This window comes from Xenopus laevis, chromosome 3L, assembly GCF_017654675.1.
Source record: "Xenopus laevis strain J_2021 chromosome 3L, Xenopus_laevis_v10.1, whole genome shotgun sequence".
Lineage (NCBI taxonomy): Eukaryota > Metazoa > Chordata > Amphibia > Anura > Pipidae > Xenopus > Xenopus laevis.
In genome coordinates this window covers 135,553,801-135,572,970 of record NC_054375.1, presented here as the reverse complement: position 1 = coordinate 135,572,970, position 19,170 = coordinate 135,553,801, and the positions used below count along the sequence as shown (strand labels likewise).

Here is a 19,170-nt window from a genome sequence, read left to right as displayed (position 1 = left end):
AGTTTAAACACCCCACATGAGTTCAGTCTGTGCAGTCACCAGAACTACCAGGATTTTATTTTGAAAAAAATGCCAATGTGTATGAAGGATATGCCCCAGAAAACAGAGATCCAGACTCCTCCTTTGTGTGGGAATAAATTCACTGAGTTGGGCGAGGAATGTGATTGTGGAACAGTTGAGGTAAATAATTGATCAAGCACAGCCTACTCATTAAGTAGTACCATGTTCTCTACTTTATACAATGTCCCTGAGTAAATCTCCTCCAAGTGACACAGAGGAGAATCTGTTCTAGAACCTCCCAGGGGGGAATTGTAACTGAAATCACATTGTTTACATAAAATAAACTACTTACATTACTAACAAGGTTCCAGAGTTGCCTGAATTAATCCTTTGCCATAACTGTATTTTATAATATAGGTGCCCTTAATAATGTTAGGGTAACATCCCAGAGGTGTCTGTGCAACTTCCAAACAGGACTGTGAGCATGTCACGATCCCAGTTCTAAGGGAGCTGTGCTAATGTCAAAATCCCACTTAAAAGTGAGCAAGGCAAATATAAGGACCACACATCAAAAGGTGCTCAGGGGAGTTAGGACCCCACTTTAAAGGGAGCTGTGCCAATGGCTGCATAATTGTCAAGGTTCCAACCTAGACTGACTCTGATGCTAATGTAAGGATCCCATCCCAAGGGGAGCTAGATACATGTTAGGGCACCACATAAGAAGTGTGTCGCCAGTGGAGTAACTAGATGTTACTGGGCCCCACAGCAAATTAATTTTGGGGCCCCCAACATATCCAGAGATGGTGCTGTTTTACCAATATATGTTGAAATCGCTCTTTGTTTGGGCCTCATGGGGCCCCTTACACCTCCTGGGCCCCCCTGCAGCCGCAGGACCTGCTTCCTCTGTAGTTACGCCCTTGTGTGTCGCACAATAGGGGCTTTAAGGCGACATATAGCATATTTTGAAATCAACCTCCTTCTCGTCTACCCATGGCAGATAAGCACTGCGTATCTTGACAGCGCTATATAAATAAATGATGATGATGATGATATGGCAGCTAATATACCTCTATACACCGTCATGCAACAAGAATTGTCTTTGAATTGCAGGAATGCACTAATCCATGCTGTGATGCTTTCACCTGCAAACTGAAGCCTGGGTCTCAGTGCACTGAAGGGCAATGCTGTGAGAAATGTCAGGTAGGGGTGTGATCTTTCATGTATTATCTGTTTGTCATCGGCAGTTAGTCATGACAAGCAGCACAGGGCCAGTTCATTTGCTGCAGAATGCTTGTATGCATTCCGTAATGCTATAGAAAATGGTCTGTACTTGAACTTGATTTGCATCAGAACTTATTAGATAATTGTTGTTTCAGCCCCATTTTGAGGTCCAGCTTTTAGGCAGGGCCACCCTTATCTTTATAATTGGAAGAAAACATTATGGTTCAGTTTGGTTATGCTTTGGGATTATCTCATGCTGGACGTCTGTGAAGATTCTCATTCATCCAGGTCATGGTATATCTGTAGAAATAAATCAAATCAACTGGACTTGCTGTGTTTTTCTTGAAGTCGTTTCACTAGTCATCCAATTGGCTTTCTCAATTCAGAATGACTTGTAATTAAGATCTTTCTGAATAAATACCCCGGAATCAGCATAATCTGTTTATCATAATCACCAAGGATGTCATGAAGTTGGGTGTTGATTGTATGAGCATGATTGAAGCTTTGAGGTGTTATTAAACCTTCCAGGGAGAGCTGCCAAAACATGTGTATGGCAGACAATAGAACACAGCAAGTCCAGTTGATATGACTTATTTCTACAGATATCTCATGCTGAAGATTCTCAGAAATGCCTCTTGCAACCAGCAGTTGCCCTGTCACCTCTAAGGTGCAGCCAGTCACATAGTAGTAAAACCATGTCAAGGACAAATTGCAAACATTTCTGTCTTTGGGCAGTGGATGAAAGCAGGGATGGTGTGCAGAGCCAGCAAAGGCGATTGTGACCTAAAAGAAATGTGCGATGGACAGTCTGCTGAATGTCCCTCTGACCGCTTCCGAGTCAATGGTTTCCCCTGTAGGAATGGAGAAGGATACTGCTATAATGGAACATGTCCAACTCTGCAGGGCCAGTGCTCTGAACTCTGGGGACAAGGTAGGTGACCGACCATTAATAACTATTGCCTGTTTTAGGAACACTGCCTTCGGCTAAGTAAATTACCTATTCAGCCTTTCGAGTAGATAATATTAAGGCCCATTTACAAACACGGTATAATGTGCAAGATTCGGACACTTATTGCCCTGCTTTCATACCCACAATATAGCCTATTCACCCAGAACTCCAGAGTACCGGAAAAACCATTTTTATTTAGTATTGTTATTACTATTACTCTTTGTACTTTTAAGGTTCAGTTGTTGCAGACGACTCATGCTTTAATTACAACCTGAGGGGCCTGATCTATGCATACTGCCAGGATTCCAGGGGCAACAATGTCCCATGTAAGCCAAGGTAGGTAGAAGCTGTATAGTGGGATGTGGACAGTGTCGTTTCAGATGATCGGGCTTTGCTGGATTATATTCTTTAAACATTTAAACATATTTCCGTGTGTACAATAAAAAAAAATCATATAGGGCTAGAGGACGGGATTCCATTTTGTGTGGAATTTATAGCCACGTGCCCAGTGCCCAGGTATAAAACGTCCTAGGGGTCATTTAGGAAATGCTACAGGCCTCTGGGCTCCATTGTAGAGTACAAAGATGTGCCTGCATTGGGCAGGGCTCTATCCAATAGATGGAGTGGCATTTAGGGTGTGGAAGGAGGTCTGTCCTTACCTCCTGCCCTTGAGCAAAGAATATGTAACTAGCGCCACTTATTCCTGTTTAGCCACAGATAATGACATAAGGATGGTTTGGTTGTTTTTTCTCTTCCTGCCTTCAGCCTGCAAATAAACAAGATATTGTTTGTGCAAGATATTGTGCCTGTGGCATAATGGAAGACAATTGGACAATAATACCATTTTTTCTACAGGGATGTCAAGTGTGGAGTGTTACACTGCTCTGGAGGCTCCTCTAGTCCCATTTCAGGTGTTCCTTACACTATCAGAGCATGCAAAACTACATCGAGTCCAACATTATTAGCCGAGAATGGGACAAAGTGTGGCGAGAACATGGTGAGTTCGCAAAAACACATGCGAATTGAGTCATAACATAATAAAGCCTATGTAATAAACTGGGGTTATTTTTTGGTTTAACATAGCAAATTAGGGGTTGAGTAATCAAAGTTGAATCCAATATTTAGCTTATTCTTAAAAGGGTTGTTCACCTTTCAAACACTTTTTTCAGTTCAATTGTTTTCAGAAATAAAGACTTTTTTCAAATACTTTCCATTATTTATTTTCTACCGTTTTTTTCAAAATCTAAGTGTAAAGTTGAACGTTCGTGTCTCTGGTGTTTGAGTCTGGCAGCTCAGTAATTCAGGTGCAGACTCTAAACTGTTATAATTTTGCAACATTTAGGGGCAAATTTACTTAAGGTTGAATATCGAGGGTTAATTAACCCTCGATATTCGACTGTCGAAGTTAAATCCTTCGACTTCAAATATCGAACTCGAAGGATTTAGCGCTATTCGTTCGATCGAACGATTAAATCCTTTGAATCGTTAGATTCTAAGGATTTTAATCCATTGATCGAACGATTTTTGTTCGACCAAAAAAAACTTAGAAAGCCTATGGGGACCTTCCCCATGGCTAACATTGACTTCGGTAGCTTTTAGGTGGCGAACTAGGGGGTCGGGGTTTTTTCTTAAAGAGACAGTACTTCGACTATCGAATGGTCAAATAGTCGAACGATTTTTAGTTTGAAACGTTCGATTCGAAGTCGAAGTCGTAGTCGAAGGTCGAAGTAGCCCATTCGATGGTCGAAGTAGCCAAAAAAAAATTGAAATTTGAAGTTTTTTTCTCTCTATTCCTTCACTCGAGCTAAGTAAATGGGCCCCCTAGTTGATACATTTCTCAGCAGCATCTCTGGAGTATTAGCAACTATTGTATCAATTCTAACAGCTGCCTTTAATGAAACTCAGGCATTCTGCTCAGCAGGGACAAAGATAAGAAATGTATCAACTAAATGTATCAATTTAGAACAGTTTACAGGGTCGGCGACCCCCCCCTCCCAGAGCTGCTTTAGAAGGTGAAACATGACACTTTATAACTGAATATTAGCAAAACACAAATAGAAAATAGAAAGTAATTGGAAAAATGTATTTCGGGTGAACTATCTGAAAACAACTAGGTGTTTGAAGGTGAACAACCCCTATACCCAAAATGGGGTTTCTCCAGCAGGTGGACAATTTTTAAACGTTTACCAATATATAGCTCCTCTTTTCACTGACTTTTTTCCGACAGGTCAGCTATCGAGAGCCATTGTTTGAATCTAAATCTTTCCATCGTTCCAAATCCCTCAGTAGTTTCCAAGAGTTTCGATGCTTTGCCATTAAAGTGTATATGAGCCCTATGCAATTTCTCAGCCATTTTATGTGCAAGAAAATAAATAAATGATAAATACCCCAGAAGAAAAAAAAACATGAGAATGAGAAAACACTATTTTTCTTGTGATTACAATTGTTCCTCAGAAGCTATTCATTATCGCAGTACATATTATACACACAGGTAAAATGTATTTCCAACATGGTTCTAGGTAAGCAGTCTCAGCCTGGTTATTGGGAATCGCGTAGCAGTAATATTTGGGCACATTAGTGAAATGATCTACCTTTTGGTCTATACTGCTGCCTGTGTGCTGAAGGTGTTAGTAATAGACACTTACTAGTAGTGATCGGCGAATTTATTCGCCAGGCGCGAATTCGCGGCGAATTTGCACGATTCGCGCCGAGCGAATAAATTCGCGAAACGCCCGGCGTAGAAAAAACGGGCGCCGGCGTCAAAAACGGGCGCCGGCGTCAAAAACGAGACGCCGGCGCCGTTTCGCGAATTTTTCGCCGTTTCGCAAATTCGCCCATCACTACTTACTAGTCTGTAGTGACGCACCGCTCTCATATACTTCTTTAGGGCTAAAGGTGTCAAGAGACATACTGACGTGCCAGTACAGTAAACTAAAGAAGTCTTTGAGAGCAGCGCGTCACTACGTGCCAGTACGTACCTGTTAACGTGGAGCGCTCACCTCACTGATACACACTTCTTGTAGTGTCAGGTGCTGGACTGGAGGACCCACTCCTGTCGCTGGGTCATAACAATATGTAAAAAGGAACCAGCAGCACTCTGTGTTTAAGATGCAAAAGTGCACCAAAAATGTATTAAGCCCACATCATACAATTAGGCAACGTTTCGGGCCCACCTGGCCCTTTATCAAGCTTAACACCTTCAGCTCACAGGCAGCAGTATAGACCAAGTGGCAGATCATTTCACTAATGTGCCCAAATATTACTGCTACGTATATGCGATTCCTTGTTTAAATGATGTTAATGGTTCAAAGAATGTCAGGCGGAATGGTCGGCCCCCACATATTTTCACCTCACCAAATCTGGCCCTCGTTGCAAAAAAGCCCTCTACTTAATACATTTTTTTATACTTTGCTATAAACTTCAAGTTCATGGTTGTACTGCCTATTGTGGCCAATCTCTCACACCCTACCCTGCTGCCGAAAAAGCAGGAAAATAATATTTTAATTTCAAAATCTTAAAATTTTTATCATTGTCCCTCCAGGTCTGCTTCAGAGGAAAATGTACAAACATTGAAAGAGCTTTTGGGACATCAGACTGTGCCTCCAAATGTCCAAAACATGCGGTAAGATCAGTGGCCTGATACATGATACACTGTGATAACCCGTCACAGTCTTACCTGTAAAAAAACTCATGTTACTGGCTTAATAACTACAAAATGTTCAGGGCCACAGAGAGATTTTCTGGATATCGTTTCCTTTCGATATTCATAGTCAAAGTGGTCAATCACAGCCCTTAATTGGTGTAAACAGAACCTACACCCAAACTTAATAAACCTGTTTATAACCCACAACCATCCTAGCTTTCAATATTTTGTTATTTTATTGGCAAACTCAAGCCTAATCAACCAATGAAAAAGCTGGACTGCAGATATGTCAACTAACTATCATTAGGGTGATTATGATCCACTACTTTTGAGACTTTATTTGATGTTCCAATTTTAAGGGAAAGGGAATTAGCTTTTTAATATCCAGTACTGGAGCAACATTACCCTAATGAATTAGTTGATGCCTGGGCCTGAGTTTGTTTCAAGGTGATCTATATACTGTCTTATCAAAGCCCCAAACAATGCAAATCACTCCCAAATAAAACTTTTTTAAAACAGAGATTTATAGAAATGGTCTTCTTGTATTTTAGAGCTTTTAGATAATAAAACCCATATATTTTTGGCCACATCATTTTGTGCAGGAATCCCCAACCTTTTTTACCCATGAGCCACATTCAATTGTAAAAAAGAGTTGAAGAGCAACACAAGCATAAAAAAAGTTCCTGGGGCTACCAATAATGGACTGGGGTTGACCACTGTTCACCCCTATGTGGACTGGCAGCCTATAGGAGTCTCTGTTTGGCAGGACACCTTGTTTTTATACCTCCAAAACTTGCCTTCAAGCAAGAAATCAAAAATAAGCACCTGCTTTAAGGTCACTGGGAGCAACATCCAAGGGGTTAGTGAGCAACATTTTGCTCAAGAGCCTTTGGTTGGGGACCACTGATTTTATGTATAGCATATTATTACATAATTGATTGCTTGTAAGATGTAATAACACCATGAACCTTTATTACCCACAGTCAACCTACTCATCGTTAGTGCTCCATTCTTTAATTACACTCCCTGGCCCATTCTCCATTACACCAACTCTGACCCAGCTGTTTGGCACCCCTTCCCCCTCAAATTCAGCATTCCTTGCGGTTGCATAGGTGGAGCTCCCCTAAAACCTTTAAGCCAAGAGTCATATTCTTTCTGTACATAGTCTAAACCCACATCTTTGTAAGATTATGAATTTGATAAAAGTACAAATGATGTACAGTTATAGGAAACAGTCTAATCTGGCTCTCTTTGGGTTTGCTCCATATTGTACATTAATGGTTTCCACTTGTTCTCCTCCAGGTCTGCGACCATGAGAATCAGTGTCAGTGTGAGGAAGGCTGGGCTCTCCCAGACTGTGGAACATACACCTCAACCAGTAAGTTGACTGGGAGAAAAAACAAAATGCATAAAACTCCCAATACCCCAACTGCCTTCATCTGTCCATAGGTTGTATGGTCCAACAAGAGTTTGATGGCTACACAGTAGACATCTCTGACAAAAATATGAGGTTACCTCATAACTTTATATAATGTAGTTTCCATAAAAAAGGACCTTGCCTGGCCAAGGACTTTAAGGTTAGAATGACAAGTGGTCTTTCTGCTCTACGTGATGAGCAACTGACATGAACAGGGGTCTCATAATTTTGTTTAAAAGTTCTAAACCAGAAACATGTTGAAAATGAATTGCTCTAATGTTCCCCTGTCTCTTTGCAGATACGATCCTTGTTGTGGTGGTTGTTGTGGTGGCCGTTCTCTGTGTGATCATTATTTTCGTCCTGTTTGTCATATGGTCCAAATGGTCCTCACGCCGAAAACAGAGGTAAAAGAAAAAATATACGGGAGACTGGAAGAGAAGGGTTAGACAGGAGGCAGGGCAAGAAAAATTAATGGTTGTATAAAATAAGGAGAAATGGGAAGAAGGTGGGCCATGTGAAAATGACTTTAAGGATCAGTAACAGTGTTTGAAAGTAATAAAAATATAATGCAGTGTTGCCCTGCACTGGTAAAACTGGTATTTGCTTCAGAAACACTACTATAGTTTATATAAATAAGCTGCTGTGTAGCAATGGGGGCAGCCATTCAGAGGAGAAAAGGCTCAGGTTACACAGCAGAAAGCAGAAACTCTGTAGAATATAATGTTATGTATTATCCACTATTTATCCTGTGCCATATAGCCTTTTTTCAATTTCCGCCATTGCTACACAGCAGCTTGTTTATATGAACTATAGTAGTGTTTCTGAAGTAGACACATCAGTTTTACCAGTGCAGGGCAACGCTACATTATATTTTCATTACTTTAGTACACTTTTATTTTTTAATGTTACTGTTCCTTTAAATAAGAAGGCACTAGACTTTACTGTAAGTAGGGTTACAGTAAACAGCCCTTGTTTAAAGCAAAGTGTGATAACTGTATGAGGCCAACAAACGGGAGAAGGCGTACATTAGATGTGGAGAGATAGGATGATGTATAATAATACAGATATTTCTTGTCCTACAACTCAGGTCTTCTAATACTGTAATCACTGGTGCTGTAAATCCTGCATTCAATATTGGAGAGAAACCATGGGGACCCACCGGCTCAAGTGCAGCCACACCACAGGTAAGTGTTGCCTGATCAAGGCCAATCACATTTAAGAACCCTGCCATTAAGTATAGCCTTTATTATATTACAAAGCTTACAGTCTATAAGGGAGAGAAGAAATACAGAAACGGAGAGGGGATTTTTTTTGCTACTGTTGAGGTTTTTATTTCATATGTGTATTTAAAACCTATACTATGACAAATAATATCCCAACATTTTGAAAGCTTGTGTATCTATGACTATAACTGGATAAGGGAGCAAGCACATGGACGGATTCGGGGTGCTTCAATTTCCGAAGTCGCCTTGTGAGGCAACTTCAAGCAACTTCGGAAATCAAAGTGCCGCGAGTGCATTGACGCTGGCGTTTTGTCATTATAGCAGGTGACAGGCACGGGGAAGGCAGTTCGGGGAGATTTGCGTTGATTTGACTTAATGGTAACGGATGTTATTTGTCAACCTGTCTCTTCTTCGGCCCATAGCTTGATTCCAGAGTTCCTCGCACTCCACCAAAACCTCCAGCACAGTCTCAAAAACCTTTGGTCTCACATGTAAGTCTCAACAATAATATGCACTTATAATATAATTCTAGTTTTTAACCCTGTCACATAATTATATAGACTCAGTTAGTAAGTACTTCTAGTGCATTAGATATTTGCTGCAAAAGCCTGTAACTTTTCTAATGAACAAAGACAGCCCCCTGTATGTAATAAAAGCCGCTAAGTTTGCCCAGGAGCAGTAACCCAGAGCAACCAATAAGATGTTGGCTTTTAAGCAGGTGACCATTAAATGCTACCCTCTGATTGGTTGCTATGGGTTACTGCTCCTGGGCAAACTTAGTGATTTTATTACATAACTCCCATGAAGCCAAAAGAACTTTCCTCCGATTAAATAATGTTAAAAATACCATCCTTTTTAGGAAATTTTACTTAGGCTGTATTAGGTATTTCCTGTTTGTGAGAGTAATAATGTCTGTCAGTATATAAATATATATATAGTGTCGTAACTAGAGTGCACCGGGCCCCCCTGCAAAAAATCTTCAGAAGAGCCCAGCACACTCCGATCCCCATCCTCCTGGCCACTCCCAGACTCTGCCCACTTCCAGCCCGTATCCCTCCCACTCCCCTCCCACTTCCCACCTGGACTCCGCCCACTATGTACCCCATGCACTCTGCCTCCCAGCTGCAGGTAAGAGAGCGGCTGGGAAAGGGCGGAGTTCTCATTAGCTATAGAGGAAGCAGTCCCCCAATTTCCCGGGCCCTCCTGTGACTGCGGGGTCTGCTCCTCTATAGCTATGCCACATGATATATATGTGTTATATAAATAAGGAATATAAGCTCATACAGGTCATGTAGATGGCATGGATATGTCTTTATTCAGTCATTGAATGGAAAGATATAAGGAAAAAGAGAGAGAGCTTCTTTAGTGTAGATAGTGCTACACATGATTTAGGCTTCAGACCAATGCCACCAACTTCAATTTAGAACCCAGTAAATGTCCTTCTTAGATATTTTGACCAGTTTTCTGACTTATCCTCACTCAAGTTTGAATCTTGTATCTGTCTAAGTTACTATCTTCTTCTTCACAGCCACCAACAGACAGATCCTGGCCTCCAACCCAAGTGGGCTATCCATTGGTAAGTATGACATCGTTATCCGGTATATAAACAAGTATGTCCTCAGCTCAGGAACGACTGCATACCTCCCTAGTGTCCCTGTTTAGCTGTGACAGTCTCAGGGCTCAAAAAGTGGAAGTGTGTGGACCTTGCTGGTGTTACTAAGGTGTAGCCTGGGTGAATATGTTGTGTCTTAAGTTCATGGTTTTGTTGGGAGGGGGTTAGGATACTTCATTAGCACTTCTGAAACAAGCAGTATTGCCGGGATAGGTTAAATAAGGGCAAGATCTAGACAACCCAACTAATGTCAATAGCATTCTTTCCACATAAAGCTTACATTCCATATAAAGTTGAATTCAATGGATTTTAGTTCATAGAGTTTAATTTTGGCCAGTGGGTGCATCTGAATCTTCTGAACTAATTTTCTAGACTAATTCAAAACTACTAATGTAATCTCTAAAATGGCACAAATTTGCTGTCTGAAAGGACAATACAGATAGCAGTCAAAGAATGTCCCAACTTTAAAAGTGTACATTGGCTGTGAGATAGCAGGTATAGTAGGGAGAGATGGTGTCTATAGTAACAGTGAGATAATAGTCTCTGGGAAGGGACTGTGGCTGTGGGATAGCAGGTATAGTAGGGAGAGATGGTCTCATAAGTAAAATTTGTAGATGCTCCAAACCTGTCTAATTTTCTAGGCTAATTCAAAACTACTAATGTAAACTCTAAAACTGCACAAATTTGCTGTCTGAAAGAAAAGTAAATATTTCTGGGAATCCGTGTTTATTATCTTCGTACGTATGGTTATACATGTTTGTTTTTTTCAGAGAACCATGAATGTTCCACCACCATATCCTACCAACAAGCCACGATACCCTCCAGCCAAATCCCAGGTATGCAATCAGTAATGTGAGATCTACTAAGAGATGGTTTAGGGCTGGTTTTAGGACAATACAGAGAGCAGTCAAAAAATGTCCCAACTTTGCCCAACTTTAAAAGTATACATTGGCTGTGGGTATAGTAGGTTGAGATGGTGTCTATAGTAACAGTGGGGTAATAGTCTCTGGGAAGGGAGTGTGACTGTGGGATAGCAGGTATAGTAGGGAGAGATGGTGTCTATAGTAACAGTGGGGTAATAGTCTCTGGGAAGGGAGTGTGACTGTGGGATAGCAGGTATAGTAGGGAGAGATGGTGTCTATAGTAACAGTGGGATAATAGTCTCTGGGAAGGTACTGTGACTGTGGGATAGCAGGTATAGTAGGGAGAGATAGTGTCTATAGTAACAGTGGGATAATAGTCTCTGGGAAGGTACTGTGACTGTGGGATAGCAGGTATAGTAGGGAGAGATGGTGCCTATAGTAACAGTGGATAATAGTCTCTGGGAAGGGAGTGTGACTGTGGGATAGCAGGTATAGTAGGGAGAGATTGTGCCTATAGTAACAGTGGATAATAGTCTCTGGGAAGGGACTGTGGCTGTGAAGTAGCAGGTATAGTAGGGAGAGATGGTGCCTATAGTAACAGTAGGCTAATAGTCTCTGGGAAGGGAGTGTGGCTGTGGAATAGCAGGTATAGTAGGGAGAGATGGTGCCTATAGTAACAGTGGAATAATAGTCTCTGGGAAGGGAGTGTGGCTGTGGAATAGCAGGTATAGTAGGGAGAGATGGTGCCTATAGTAACAGTGGGATAATAGTCTCTGGGAAGGGAGTGTGACTGTGGGATAGCAGGTATAGTAGGGAGAGATGGTGCCTATAGTAACAGTGGGATAATAGTCTCTGGGAAGGGAGTGTGACTGTGGGATAGCAGGTATAGTAGGTAGAGATGGTGCCTATAGTAACAGTGGGATAATAGTCTCTGGGAAGGGAGTGTGACTGTGGGATAGCAGGTATAGTAGGGAGAGATGGTGTCTATAGTAACAGTGGGGTAATAGTCTCTGGGAAGGGAGTGTGACTGTGGGATAGCAGGTATAGTAGGGAGAGATGGTGTCTATAGTAACAGTGGGGTAATAGTCTCTGGGAAGGGAGTGTGACTGTGGGATAGCAGGTATAGTAGGGAGAGATGGTGTCTATAGTAACAGTGGGATAATAGTCTCTGGGAAGGTACTGTGACTGTGGGATAGCAGGTATAGTAGGGAGAGATGGTGCCTATAGTAACAGTGGATAATAGTCTCTGGGAAGGGAGTGTGACTGTGGGATAGCAGGTATAGTAGGGAGAGATTGTGCCTATAGTAACAGTGGATAATAGTCTCTGGGAAGGGACTGTGGCTGTGAAGTAGCAGGTATAGTAGGGAGAGATGGTGCCTATAGTAACAGTAGGCTAATAGTCTCTGGGAAGGGAGTGTGGCTGTGGAATAGCAGGTATAGTAGGGAGAGATGGTGCCTATAGTAACAGTGGAATAATAGTCTCTGGGAAGGGAGTGTGGCTGTGGAATAGCAGGTATAGTAGGGAGAGATGGTGCCTATAGTAACAGTGGGATAATAGTCTCTGGGAAGGGAGTGTGACTGTGGGATAGCAGGTATAGTAGGGAGAGATGGTGCCTATAGTAACAGTGGGATAATAGTCTCTGGGAAGGGAGTGTGACTGTGGGATAGCAGGTATAGTAGGTAGAGATGTTGCCTATAGTAACAGTGGGATAATAGTCTCTGGGAAGGGAGTGTGACTGTGGGATAGCAGGTATAGTAGGGAGAGATGGTGCCTAAAGTAACAGAGGGATAATAGTCTCTGGGAAGGGACTGTGGCTGTGAAGTAGCAGGTGTAGTTGGGAGAGATAAATGCCTATTGTGGCAGTAGTAGGTTTGTGTAAAGAAGGTAAAGTAGGCATAGTGGCAATAGTAGCTGTGGAATGGGACAAAACTGTGGTTTTGCCATTGTTGGTATAGTAGGATAAGTTGTGCATTTAATAGAGTGATAGAAGGTATAATATGGTGATATAATGCTTAGTGTAGCATTAAGGGGATAGAATCTTGGAATGGGATCTGACTATGAGATACCAGTTGTAGAAAACTACAGGGTCGGCCTTTGGAAGTCGTGGCTGCCAGGATGTCCTTGGTGTCGCACCTCGTGGTCTCCCAGTGCTCCAGTCCAATGCTGCAACACCATCCTGCACCCACTAAGGCCGAATTATGAGGGCAGGGGGAGGTTTGCTGGAAACAAAATAAGAAACACAGGTTGAATAGTCCTACGTTATATAACTCACTGCAAACTTTAGCACAAATGAGATAAAACCAAGTCACTGATAACAATTACTTGCTTCCTATATGCTAATTCGCCAAAATATATTTTCTCATTTTAGGCATTTCAGAGACCCGTCAATGCTCCACCACCTTTACCCACAACCAAACCAGTGTTTCCCAGTGTCCCACCTCAGGTACGCCACTCAGGGACATGAATATGGAGCGGCATGTTGATTCTTTCTTAAACACTTCCAAACATCAACCAGACCAATACTTGCTCATCCTTCCTCTGTTTTAGACTCTATAGTAGACATCTCTGACCCATGGAGAAAGTATTACTGGCTAATACTCTCTCCCTCTCCAGACAGCTGTCCCTACTCTACACATTTCCAGAATGGCCAAAAAAGCTGCATAAAAAGTCTATGAATCTTGTCCCATGCAGTTCATCTCCTAACACACATGGGAAAAGACTAATAGTCACAAAGACATATACTGTAGCACACAGACACAATGTTGGGCCTCATTTAGTAGCTGGAAAAATTTACCCCTGTATATTATGAGTTATGAGTTTGTTGTTCACACTGGTGAAAGGAGAAAGGGAAAGACAAATTCATGCCTCCCAACATTTGAGTCCTGGGACAATTTAGGAATTGCCTTTAGTCTGCCCCTCTTTGAGGTTCATGAATCAGAACTGCTCCACTGGAAATGGGACATTTTAAGACATTCATTGTATTTCCAAGATGTTGCCCTGTGTGTGGCCAGCTTAGTATTGAGACACAGCATGAATCCTACCTTTATTTAATGATATGGCCCTTTTGGTACAAAACTGAACTACATACCATGTTCAGAATGCCAGAATCCTCTACTATTAGCAAGTGCCTGAGATATGTTATTTGTTTCAATTCACATGACATGGACTCATGAAGCTTCTACATTCTGTTATTTAGGCATGGAAGCCCAACTACAGGAATTAACATGAACCCACTGGGAGACAAAGAAGGGCGTCTAACTTAAAGGGGACTATTATATTGAACAGCGATGGACTCCAATGGAAGACCAATGGAAGTGATGTTTCAGCCATTAGTGGACATGCTTTAGGGCAGGGATCCCCAACCTTTTGAACCCGTGAGCAACATTCAGAAGTAAAAGGAGTTGGGGAGCAACACTAGCATGAAAAATGTTCTTGGGGTACCAAATAAGTGGTGTGATTGGCCATTTAGTAGCCCCTATGTGGATTGTCACCCTACATTGAGGTTCTGTTTGGCAGTACATCTGGTTTTTATACAACCAAAACTTGCCTCCAAGCTAGGAACAAAAAAATTAGTACCTGCTTTGAGGCCACTGGGAGCAACATCCAAGGGGATGGAGAGCAACATGTTGCTCACGAGCTACTGGTTGGGGACCACTGCTTTAGGGCATTACTAGCAGCCTCCCCCCCCCAGTACATATATTGTGATCTAATCCCCCTGCTGGTGATTAAGATCCAGTCTGTCACCTCATACTGTATTTTGACATTGGCTCCTGCCTCTAGATCTCTTCTTCTGGGCCCATCATACTATTCCTATCCAGCTTCTACTTAATCCAGTGGAAGATAAAAGACCATTTACCCTCACGCAATAGAACAAACATATTTTAGTTATTTAATATGATTAGTGTTGTTTTATTGAAATGTACTTTATACTTGTATTTATAATATATTCCACAAAATGCTCTGCTGCACATCTAATTTACATCAGTATATGTGCACCTAAATTTGAAGGTTTATTTGAAAGCAAGTCTCCTTTTTACCTAATGAATTATTTGTTCCTTGAGATATTGGGATTTATTAACCTTGAAGAGTTACCTATTATCGTGCAGGTATCCCATCACATTGTGTGACAATTACTGAGCGTTTTCACTAATATAATGGAAATGACAGTCCATAGCTACCAATCAGCAATTAGCTTGAGCAGCTTTGTGCTATTAGAACAATCAAAGTGCCTGATTGGCTGATTTGAGACTAATAAATGAGCCTGCTTAATTAATTCTGCACCTGTTGAGCATCACTATGTTTTTTTACCAGAATGCCAACTACTCTTTGCTATCATCAAGCTGAAGCTTAGCAGGTGCATTTTGTGCATACATCCCTTAATAAAGTTACTTATTTATTACAGTCATTAATAGCCTTAAATGAAAAGTTATCTACCATCACCCAGTTAGTGGTATATATATAATATATATATATATATATATATATATATTTCCTGTCCTTCCGCATGGCAGTGGGCACTAATGGGTTAACTCCCTCGCACAGCGGAAGTACAGGAACCAATAAACCTAATTCCCAACCCCCTTACCCCATCTCTTTTTTCCTGTCCTCGCATCAGGAAGGATTCCCCTGTGCCGGTGCGGTTTCTCTCTGCCTCACCGAAGCGACCGGTTCACATATAGCCGGTGGAGCCTGGTAGCTGGGCTCTTAGAACGCGGTAAGACGCGGTGTGTGCAGTAAGGCGTTCTGAGCGCAATAAGTCGGATCCCGCGGTAAGACGCTGGGGCTTGACGATGATGTCATCTCAAGGCGCCCTTAGCTCTTAAAGGGCCCATTACCTGTTGTACAGCAGGTTTTGTATGCAGTACATGCAGCAGGAGCCGCTTGCTAGTTGGGAGAGCCTGAATGTAAGCGGTGTTGCAGGCCTACCTGTTGGGGACCTATGTGAACTGTACAGCTACTTATGTTTACTCCTCTTTTTTCAGAGCATGAGTTCTAGGAGCCGGAGATCCCGGTCATCCTCTAGGGGGTAAGTGTATCAGAGAGATGTATGGTGACTCCTATGTGATGGTAACAGACTCATTTCTCTGTAGGTCACCTAGGAGGAGGAGTCATCATTCAAGGAAGGCGGTGGAAAAAGAGTGTTCAGTATGTGATAATCCAGCGATGCATAACAAAAAAGTATGCCTAATGTGCTGGGAATCTATGTCTGGCAAGAGAGCAGATGATCAGTGGAGTGCTATGAGAGACTGGTTTAAAGAGTCTATGGCCAAATCCCTGGAGGACCTAGTGGGAACTGTGACAGCTAATGTGATACAGAAAGTGGGTCCCAGTGCCCCAGTAATGGGGAAAGAGAGCCGTGATCCTAAGATGTCTGCGGAGTGTGAAGCACGTCAGCAGGGGGCAGCGAGGTGTAGCCTTTCAGCTACTTCAGAGGAGGAAGAGGAGCTAATTGTATTGGATGAAGATTCCTCGTTTGATTTGGATCTAGTTGAACCTCTAATAAAAGCTGTCCGGAAAGTATTGGAATTAGAAGGCACTGAACAAGAGAAAAAGCAGGACAGAATGTTTAAATCATCAGGAAAGAAAGATTTGGTATTTCCAGTCCACGATGTACTAAAAGATATTATTAAGGAAGAGTGGGCAGTACCAGATAAAAAGTACTCAGAACCTAGACACATGAAGAAGATGTACCCGTATGCGGAGGGGGATGTGAGTCGGTGGACCAACCCCCCAAAGTGGATGCTGCAATCACAAGGGTGGCTCGTAAGACCACATTACCAGTGGATGAGGGGGTTTCTTTGAAAGATCCTGTAGAAAGGAGACAGGATACAGTGTTAAGGAAGGCCTATTCGGTTTCGGGGCTACTCTGCAAGCCAGCGGTAGCAGTCACGTGTGTGGCGAAGGCATCCAAGATCTGGCTGCAAGAGATAGAAACTGAGCTGCAGCTGGCTGGAGACAAAGACAAGGTGGGTCACCTAGTTGATGATATAAAGGTGGCTATTGATTTCATCACGGATGCATCATTGGAGGTGCTGAAATTGGCAGCCAGAAATATGGGGTATGCAGTGGCAGCTAGGAGGATGCTGTGGCTAAAACATTGGCAAGCAGATACCCCTTCCAAGTTCAATCTGTGTGCGCTCCCTTTCGAGGGGGAGTTGCTGTTTGGGCCAAAACTCGACAGTATTATTTCTAAGGCTTCGGCAGGTAAGAGCTCCTTTTTGCCGCAAGAAAGGCGTATGAGACGTCAGCCAGTCCGTGCAGGCTGGGTGGACAGAATGCCGTTTAAGGAGGCTAAGACCTATAGGCCTGGAAGGCAATTTGATAGGCAGCCCTTTTGGAGAAATCGCGTGCAAAATCAGCTCAAAAAAGAGTTCAAGCAGGGAAAGCCTAAATCGTTCTGACGGTGTTCAGGCCCAGCTGCCGCCAGTAGGGGGAAGACTACTTCAATTCCAGGCAGTCTGGGGAAAAACTACGATGGACAGTTGGGTCCAGGAGGTGGTATCCTTAGGTTACCACTTGGAGTTTTCAAAAAAGCCAAACAGAAGCATGTTTGTGGAATCAAAGGTTCCGAAAACTCCGGAAGCTCATCGAGCAATGAATCACATTTTATTAGAGCTGTTGGAAAAGGAAGTAATTTCAGCAGTGCCGGAAAACCACAAGGGACAAGGTGTCTATTCTCCAATCTTCCTCAGGAAAAAGGCGTCGGGGGAGTTCCGAGCTATCTTAGATCTCAGAGCATTAAATTCATTCCTGAAAGTAAAGTCGTTCAAAATGGAGACATTGAGTATTATTTCGCAGAACCTACGGATAAACGATTGGCTAGCAAAGATAGATTTGCGAGATGCATATCTTCATGTCCCTATTTTCTTAAGTCACCAGAGATTCCTCAGGTTCTCGGTAAGAGGGGAGCATTTTCAATACCGAGCACTTCCCTTTGGGCTAGCGTCTTCACCGAGAACCTTTTCAAAAGTTCTGGCTCCAATCATAGCCGCCCTACGCCTGCAGGGCATTCAGATCTTCACCTATTTGGACGACCTGTTGATAAAGGCCTCAAACGAACAACTTCTGAACCAGCAGGTCCAGCTGACCATTACGGTTCTAGAGGAACATGGATGGTTAATAAATTTCCAAAAGTCACAACTGGTCCCGTCACAACGGATGGAGTTCCTGGGGGTTCTAGTGGATACCAAGCAGTCGCGACTATATCTTCCCCCAGGCAAAGTGGAAGACATTATTCGAAGAGTGCAGAATGTTATCATGTTCCCTTATACCACGGCTCTGATCTGTCAAGAGGTAATAGGGAAACTGGTAGCTACGAAGGATGCCGTCAGGTGGGCAATGATTCATCTTCGACAGCTTCAGTTCGAGTTTCTTCAACAGTGGAAAAGAGTTACTCAGTCTCAAATCATTATTCTTTCACGACAAACAGTGAAGAGTCTGGAGTGGTGGCTAAATCCATTCAATCTTTCTCAAGGCAAGCCAATAGATTGCTCATCGTGGCAGATGGTCACGACGGATGCCAGCAGCCTTGGATGGGGGGCTCATACGGCATGTATGTCAGCACAAGGCATATGGCCACCGGAAGCAGTAACGTGGTCCTCGAACTTAAGGGAACTGAAAGCGGTGTTGCAGGCGCTAGTGAGCTTCAAAAGTCAGCTCAAAGGGACAGCAGTCCTCATTCAGTCAGACAACATAACGACGGTGAAATATATAAAGAAACAAGGAGGGACTCACAGCTGGAAATTGTTGAGTCTGACTTTGGAGATTTTCGAATGGGCAGAGAACAATCTCCTCGACTTGTCAGCAACTTATATCCCTGGTCGTCAGAATATTCTGGCAGATCTGTTGAGTCGGAGGACACTCCACCCAGGGGAGTGGGAGTTGTCACAGGGGAGTTTCCAGACGTTAGTGAATCGTTGGGGCCTCCCTCAGATAGACCTCATGGCTACATCCAGGAACAGGAAGGTGAGACTGTTCTGCTCTTGGTGCCCGGAGAGGCAAGCATTGTGTCAGGATGCTTTCAGTCTGAAGTGGATGTTCAAACTGGCATACATTTTTCCGCCGATCCCGATCATATCAAGGGTATTGAACAAAATTCAGAAAGACAAAGCGACAGTTATAGCAGTATTGCCATGGTGGCCGAGAAGGCCTTGGTTTGCCCGGTTGTGGGAAATGGCATTGGACAATCCAGTCAAACTACCATATCATCAGGGTTCGCTATGCCAAGGCAAAATATGCCAC

At 42.8% G+C, this 19,170-nt stretch overlaps 1 protein-coding gene across 1 annotated transcript in view; it reads left to right on the top strand.

The window, feature by feature from the left end:
- adam28.2.L (ADAM metallopeptidase domain 28, gene 2 L homeolog) overlaps positions 1-13,569 on the top strand; it is a 29,956-nt gene extending 16,387 nt beyond the window's left edge. Inside the window, exons 13-25 of the mRNA XM_041585590.1 lie at positions 3-180; positions 1,111-1,200; positions 1,957-2,152; positions 2,404-2,506; positions 3,026-3,167; positions 5,712-5,792; positions 7,116-7,191; positions 7,529-7,634; positions 8,318-8,414; positions 8,876-8,944; positions 9,982-10,029; positions 10,836-10,901; positions 13,298-13,569. Coding sequence (XP_041441524.1) covers positions 3-180; positions 1,111-1,200; positions 1,957-2,152; positions 2,404-2,506; positions 3,026-3,167; positions 5,712-5,792; positions 7,116-7,191; positions 7,529-7,634; positions 8,318-8,414; positions 8,876-8,944; positions 9,982-10,029; positions 10,836-10,901; positions 13,298-13,393 — 1,348 coding nt within the window. The 3' untranslated portion in view covers positions 13,394-13,569. The remainder of the gene's footprint in view (positions 1-2; positions 181-1,110; positions 1,201-1,956; positions 2,153-2,403; positions 2,507-3,025; positions 3,168-5,711; positions 5,793-7,115; positions 7,192-7,528; positions 7,635-8,317; positions 8,415-8,875; positions 8,945-9,981; positions 10,030-10,835; positions 10,902-13,297) is intronic.
- The last annotated feature ends 5,601 nt before the right edge of the window (positions 13,570-19,170 follow it).